The sequence below is a fragment of the Sinocyclocheilus anshuiensis genome, unplaced genomic scaffold (genome assembly GCF_001515605.1).
Source record: "Sinocyclocheilus anshuiensis isolate Anshui unplaced genomic scaffold, SAMN03320099.WGS_v1.1 scaffold831, whole genome shotgun sequence".
Lineage (NCBI taxonomy): Eukaryota > Metazoa > Chordata > Actinopteri > Cypriniformes > Cyprinidae > Sinocyclocheilus > Sinocyclocheilus anshuiensis.
The window spans coordinates 554,152-561,652 of NW_015542380.1; the positions used below are offsets into that span (position 1 = coordinate 554,152).

Sequence of the window (7,501 nt, forward strand, 5' to 3'; positions counted from 1 at the left end):
GAGTTACTTTTTCAAAAAAGTAACGCCAGTTACTTTGTTTTCCCATTTATTAATAATTGTGCTTCATTGTTTTTTTTATTGCTGAAGAGTGTTTCTTCTCCTGCGTTCTACTGTACAGACGTGAATTTACTTTTCCTTCAGCCTGAGGTTTATTCATTACACTTTTTGGTGTGAAAGGGCTTTTATATTTGCTATAAATAGAACTTCTTATATTAAAAACAATCAAGCCCTGCTCATATTTAAAAAGTAACGCGAAAGTAACGACAAATTAATGTAACGCATTACTTTCCATAAAAAGTAACTACGTAACGCAATTAGTTACTTTTTTAGGGAGTAACGCAATATTGTAATGCATTACTTTTAAAAGTAACTTTCCCCAACACTGCAATTAACATTAACTATGATGTAAATGTAAATGCTATAGAAGTATTTTTCATTGTGAGTTCATGTTAACTAATGTTAACAAATGAAAACTCACTTTAAAATGTTATCACATTTATTAATCAAGCTTCATTTTAATTTGATTATATTATTTTTCATTATTATTTTATGTTTGATCATAAAGAGTTAACCATGTATATTTTAACATACAACTTTAATGTGTGTTATATGTATAATGAAAAAAGTAAATGGGTCCTTTATTGTTAACTTACAAGTAAAGTGATATTAATGCATAAAACCTTACTGTAAAGCATTACCATATGATTGTATTCGGTACATTCATCTTTATGAAATAAGAATAACGCTTAAGCCTCTTGATTATGCATATGGTGTTGATATGTGTGATAGCCTACGTAACGTTTGTTATTTTTTCCTCACTGCTTCATTACTTGTGTGTAAAGTGTGAAATCAACCAGGATGCAAAGATCACTGTGTCATAGGACCAAGAAAATCCGAATGGAAATTATTACAGCGGGTTCCCGCCTGGTGCTCCACTCCTCTCCTATTTCAGCATAGAAACAGGAACTTACTCAACAGTAAAACACTACAAGTGCAGCCATGAGAGGAGGAGAGAACGACAGAGAGGAGGAGAAACACACCGACTTCTCAAATGTCGAACGGAGGGTGGAGTGTGTGACGTTCAGCGCAGGCAGAACGGGAGGGAGAAAGAGAAAGAAAGGGAAGAACTTTTTTCTACTGTTTTTTCTTCTCCCAAACAGAAATTTCATACAAAACGTGTTAACTTAGGCGCTTCAGGTAGCGAACGAATGCAGCGATAAATACAAGACAAGAAAGAAGAAGAATAAACAAACATTTGCGGAGATCCCTCGGCTGCCTCTGTGCAACAGATGACAGCATTAAAAATTAACACCGCGTGAAACCTGTGGCCCTTCGACAGAACAGAGGTATGTTTTCACTCATCTTTTATACTTAAACACACATATTAATCTCTTATAGTAGGCTATTTTCGAAATAATAGACCAAAAAGTGTATCCAACATTTGATCCATACAGTGTGCAGTAACTCTAATACTTTAAGTATATGTTTGTTTGTCAAAGCATTACTTAATGGCTTTTAAATTAAGATTGGGATAACTACACACTTTTAAATCATATCGTCTTGCAACAGCTATGGCATTGTTGACTTGGTTTCACAGTTTAGCTGGACTGCATGGGTTAACACAGTATTACATAATGTTTTGTTTTCTCTGCACCTTAGATCTCCCCTTCAGCATGACTTCTGAACTGGACTCTAGTCTGACCAGCATTGACTGGCTTCCTCAGCTGGGAATCAGCACTTTGCGATCAGGGAAAGAAAGAGTGGAGCGAAAAAAAGAACTAGGACGAGAGAAGGGCATCCCTCCCATACCGACACCGTCCCCTGGTTCCAATTCCAAAGTGAAACCCCCTCACAGCTATGCCACTCTGATAGCCATGGCGATCAGTTCTGCTCCTGAAATGAAGCTGAGTTTGAATGATATTTACACATGGATCAGCAATACATTTCCTTATTACAGCAGAGCAGGAAGAGGATGGAAGGTAAAGGCCAGACCACTACATGACCACTTCCTTGTGCTAAATAGTGCATTGAGGCAGAATTGTGTATGCAGTTGTGCTCGAACTGGGCCTGTGGTTTGGATTTACACCTTTATTGATTTAATAAACAAGTCTAGAAACACACTAACACTGTTGTGAAATATAAATGTAGCTGAAAGCAGTTCATTTGTATATTAGGGTCAATCACAGAGTTAAACGTGTCAGGATGATACAACCTTCCTGGTATCATAAAACAGAAAAAAAGCCTCATTAAAGGAAAGAAACACTTGAAAAGAAAACTTTATGGCATAATATTATCTTAAATTATTTCCTAGAAAAAATTTACATTTAAATTTTTCATTTAAAAATAATAAATAATTTGACCACCTTGTCTTTTTGGCAAGGCAAGGTTAGTTCAGGTTGTAAAATGTCATGTGGTGCGACCCCTCAAAAAACTTCATGAATATTTTTGACTCCTCCAAAAATATCAATTATATTTATGAAGTAATTTAATAATTCACGATATAAAAATACTACACTAAAAACATTCAAATAATGATTAAGATGTATATTGAAGGTATGAGGAAAATGTGTTATTAAGTCATTTAGAGAACTGATCATTTTTATGTTATTGATGGACGCAATGTAGATTTTAGGCATTTAAATTTAACAGTTTAACATTTCATAATTTTTCAGCATACAATGTTTTTTTTTTTTTATGTTTTTGGGATCTTGGCCCTTTTGAAGGACTATTGACTTTGATAGTTGTTGGATTTCAGAGCCCTGAATGAATCTCACTGAGCTCATGGAGCAAGTAAACATGCCTTTTCTTCTGTCCAGTGGCTCAGTTTCTCTTTTGATAGATATAACACTTGACTTGAATTTCTGGGGAGCATTTTTGCATCATATCATATGGTCAAAAGGTGTCAAAGTGAACAGACTGCTTTTTATTATTGCGTACTTAAAATTTGTATAAGATTCATCACACAGACTTATAACAGATTTTCTGTCAATGTGAAATGACAGTTTGTAGGTGTGTAGTGATACTTTACAGGAAATGTGATGCAATCTCTTCTACTTCACGATTAAAGCTAAATGATATGTGATGCTCTTTAACTGGAAGTGGTGCTGATTATCTGAGGAATCTGGACATGTTTAAAAACCGATTTTAGGAAATTATTCAAATGATTCATAAAATGTTATTTATTCTTGTGATGGCAAAGCTGAATTTTCAGCAGTCATTACTCCAGTCTTCAGTGTTCTTCAGAAATGATTCTAATATGCTGATTTGCTGCTCAAGACACTTTTTTATTGTTATTAATGTTGGAAACAGTTGTGCTGCTTAATATTTTTGTGGAAACCATAATGCTGTCATGCCCCTGTATTCCGTGTCTTGTGTTTTGCTCCCCATGTGCTCCCCATGACCCAGTTTCTCCGGTGTTGATTATGTTAATTGATTTCAGGTGTGTCTCGTCTAGTTCCCCTCCTTTAGTTCTGTATATAAAGTGTGTTCTGCCCCTTGTTTCCTGTCCGTGTCTAACGTCAAACCCCTGTGCTCTGCGTGTGTTCCTGCTATTGAGTCTTTATTTGGATGAATAAAAGATTGTTCCTGGTGTTATTCCCCGTCGTCTCCGTGCTCCTCGTTCCTACACAGTAGGCACATCGTGACAAACGCATTTTTCAAGATTCTGACAAATAGCAAGTTCAAAAGAACAGCAATAGAAATCTTTTAAAACATGACTGTTTTTACTGTCATTTTTGATTCATTTAATGCATCCTTGCTGAATAAAAGTATTAATTTCTTAAAAAAAAAAATCTGGTAACACTTTACTTAAAGCCTTTATGTATAATGCATTATAAAGGTAGTTTTAATGCATTAATTATGTTATGTAATGCACCTTATAATGCATTGTACAATCTCATGAATAATTGTAACCACAGTTAATACATTATAACACTTATCAATTCATTGTTACACTATGCATTTTAAATTCGGTTATAAGTATTTACGACAAGATATAATGTATTTCAACACACATTATGAATAATTATAAATGCATTATACTCTTTAATAACCTTTACAGTGGATTATACATAAAGTCTTTAAGTAAGTGTTACCAAAAAGCTAACTGACCCCAAACCTTTGCATAGTAATGCATATCAAATACATATGTATTTACAGACACATTTCTGTTTTGTCTCTTAGAACTCAATTCGACACAATTTGTCCCTCAATAAATGTTTCCGGAAAGTTCCTCGACCACAGAGCGATCCTGGGAAGGTGATGTAGCCAAATTATTTTATTATATATCTAAGGTTTATTCATTTTAAATAGGAAAGATTATTACTGTCATGCTACTAACTATTTAAACTGTTATAACACTCTCAAATCCACTTTGTTGCTTACTAATACTGAAGCTAAAATAATCACCTGTTTTAGGGCTCATACTGGACGATGGATGTACCGCCTAACTCAACTCAACCCAGGGGAGTCAAACGTCCTTATCCTAAAGAGGAGGTAAGAGTACGTCACATGAAGTATATTCATCACATCTGTGAGATCAGTATTTCACTCACCGACATCTCTCTTTCAGGCTCCATTCTCAGTGGCCCAAGTGCCTGTCAGTCAAGCAGAGCCCCTCCCACCTCAGCCAGACACCAAAAGCACGTTCTCTCCCCCTCCTTGCAAGGTTCAAAGTCATTTCTTCTGCTTTTCTATTTCTATTAAGGATTAAGATCCTCTTATAGCAGAGCTTGAGGTCTAAGAATGAGGAAATGAGAGTGTGTGGTAAACAAAAGAAAGCTAGTGACTGGTAGACTTTGTAAACTGGTAGACACTATAAATGATTACTTTCATTTATAGTGAATTTATATGCATGCATCATCTCAAAGGAATAGTTCAAATTAAAAATCTGTTATCATTTTCTCACCCTCATGTCATTCCAAACCTGTATGGTATTATTTTTATCTATGGTATTTAAAATCTATACTATGCATTTACAAAATAGGTGCCAACTTTAAAGTTGTATGATCTACAAAAAGGGTGCTTAGATGCCATTAATGTCATTGTTTCTATATAACGTAACCAACATTGACATCAAATAGAGGTGCCATATTCTAAAGATGTCAACTTAGTAGCTAGCACCAGTTTACTAATAGCTTGTGCAAGCACAAACCCTCTTTTGAGATAAAAAAAAATTAGTGTCAATATTTACTAAAGACACGCAGCAAAAAATTAGCAGTCACAGACACAATTACTTTTTCAGCTGACCTTATGCAATTGTAGGAATTTCTCTTTCAGACGCCACACAAAAACATGTCTTCTTAACCCAATTTGTGCTTGACATGGCTGTGATAATTTCCTTTTTGGTAGATTGTGTTGGTCATAATGGAAATTAACTGGCTTTTTTGTTCAACAGAAGAAAGAAACCTATACAGGGTTGGAATAACATGATGGTGAGAAAATAATGACAACATTTTTGGGTGAACTATACCTTTAAATTTGAATTGAAAATTTGAATCGTGCTTCATGAAAGAAAATAAGTTGGAGTTTGGGTGTAAGGATGAGTAAATAATGTCAGAACTTTCATTTTTGGCTGAACTATTCTTTTAAGTAGTATATTACATTGTTTATCTAAATAACTCAAATGAATCTCTGCAAATTAAATTTCCACAGCAACGTCCAAACATCCCAGTGCCTACATCTCTTCCTTCGAACCCTCATGCTGATCCCTCTCTTCGATTCTCCTTTGCTGATTTGAACTTGCCAGATCTGTACAATTCCTTCCAGTCCCTCTGTCGCTCTGTGACAGAGAGAGTCACCTCACAAAGTAAATCTATTATGCCACTCTTTTCCTTTTGGCTTATCATTTATTTTGATTCAGAATCAAGTCGGTGTAAGATGTGTCAGTTTAGTTGTGTTTAATGATTCACATTCTCTCTCTCACTCTCTCTCATAGCGGACGTTACCAATTTACATGGACTAACCCATGACAGTACACCGCTCCACACGCCAACCCTGCCTCCTCTCTCCCCCTGCCCCTGTCCAAACCCTAATATGAACCAGTACACCAACCCCAACCCTACTCTTAACCCAAACCTCAATACCAACGGCAACTTCAACCCAAATACACCCAATACTAACTCTAGTTTTATCCACAACCTAAACCCAAACCAGAACTCTAACATTCATCCAAACTCCAACACTGAGCCTGACAAGCTGCTGCACAGTAATGGTGAGTATAACTGCTCAGCGGTGATGTGTTGATGGGATACGAGTGTCCTAAACCTCTCTTTCTCTCTCTCTCCTTCAGCTGTTCCTGCAGATTGGTTCAGTAACGCTGACTCTTTGAGAGAGAGTTTCAGAATTGCTAGTAGTCTGGACTGGGCTAACATTGATCTCACCAGTCACCCTGGTCAGTACTCAGCTGTAGTCTACATGCTTTCACTTTCCGCTCTGGAGTTACATTTTAGTTTCAAAGTGACCGTTTTGGAATTTGTGCATCCAGAAGCAGTATTTTCCTCTGTTGTGAAGCTATTTTGAAACTGTAACTTGCTGTAAGTTGCAATCTTCTTATACTTCAAACTAAAAGCAGTCACACTACCATTTGGTAGAAAATTGCTACACTACATGCAACAAACAAAACATAGCTAATTTCTGAAACCATTAATATCTTTTTAAATACATAATTATAAGGATGTATGATTCGTTAACATAATATTAATACTCATGCACTTACAGTTAACGCTGAACTGCTAAAACAACACTTTAATTAATCTACAGGGTTTGCACTGTCCTGGAAAACCTGGTTTTACATTATATATAAATTAAAATGTAATAAGCAAACAAAAACATTAAGCAGCACAACTGTCATAATAATAACTGTTTCTTGAGCACTAAATCAGCATACTAGAATGATTTCTGAAGGATAATGTGACATTGAAGACTCGAGTAATGATGCTGAAAATTCAGCTTTGTCATCATTACATTACATTTAGTCATTTAGCAGATGCTTTTATCCAAAGCGACTTACAAATGAGGACAATAGAAGCAATCAAATTCAACAAAAGAGCAATGAAATGCAAGTGCTATAACAAGTCTCAGTTTAACAGTACACGTAGCAAGGGTGTTTTTTATTATATAATAAATAAAAAGAAAACAGATAGAATAGAAAAAGAATAGAGCAAGCTAGTGTTAGAGGCCTTTTTTGCTTTTGTTCATTGTTTAATAAATAAAAAGAAAACCGATAGGATACAAAAAGATTAGAAAAGCTAGTGTTCGTTTTTTTAAAAAAAGAAAACAAGCAGTAAATGAATAGAGTGCAAGTCTAAAAGGGTTTAGTCTAAAAAAGTCTACAAGATTTTTAAAGAATAGAATTAGAATAGAATGTGCTAGAGTTAGAGGGTCAAATAAAGATGGAAGAGATGTGTTTTTAGCTGATTCTTGCAGATGGTATATACATATATACACATACAGTGGGTACGGAAAGTATTCAGACCCCCTTAAATTTTTCACTCTTTGTTAT

At 35.2% G+C, this 7,501-nt stretch overlaps 1 protein-coding gene across 1 annotated transcript in view; it reads left to right on the top strand.

The window, feature by feature from the left end:
• Positions 1-1,091: 1,091 nt before the first annotated feature.
• LOC107692570 (forkhead box protein J2-like) overlaps positions 1,092-7,501 on the top strand; it is an 8,984-nt gene continuing 2,574 nt past the window's right edge. Inside the window, exons 1-8 of the mRNA XM_016491673.1 lie at positions 1,092-1,346; positions 1,660-1,979; positions 4,183-4,257; positions 4,417-4,494; positions 4,571-4,666; positions 5,653-5,806; positions 5,936-6,211; positions 6,290-6,391. Of these exons, the coding sequence (XP_016347159.1) occupies positions 1,674-1,979; positions 4,183-4,257; positions 4,417-4,494; positions 4,571-4,666; positions 5,653-5,806; positions 5,936-6,211; positions 6,290-6,391 (1,087 nt within the window). The 5' untranslated portion in view covers positions 1,092-1,346; positions 1,660-1,673. The remainder of the gene's footprint in view (positions 1,347-1,659; positions 1,980-4,182; positions 4,258-4,416; positions 4,495-4,570; positions 4,667-5,652; positions 5,807-5,935; positions 6,212-6,289; positions 6,392-7,501) is intronic.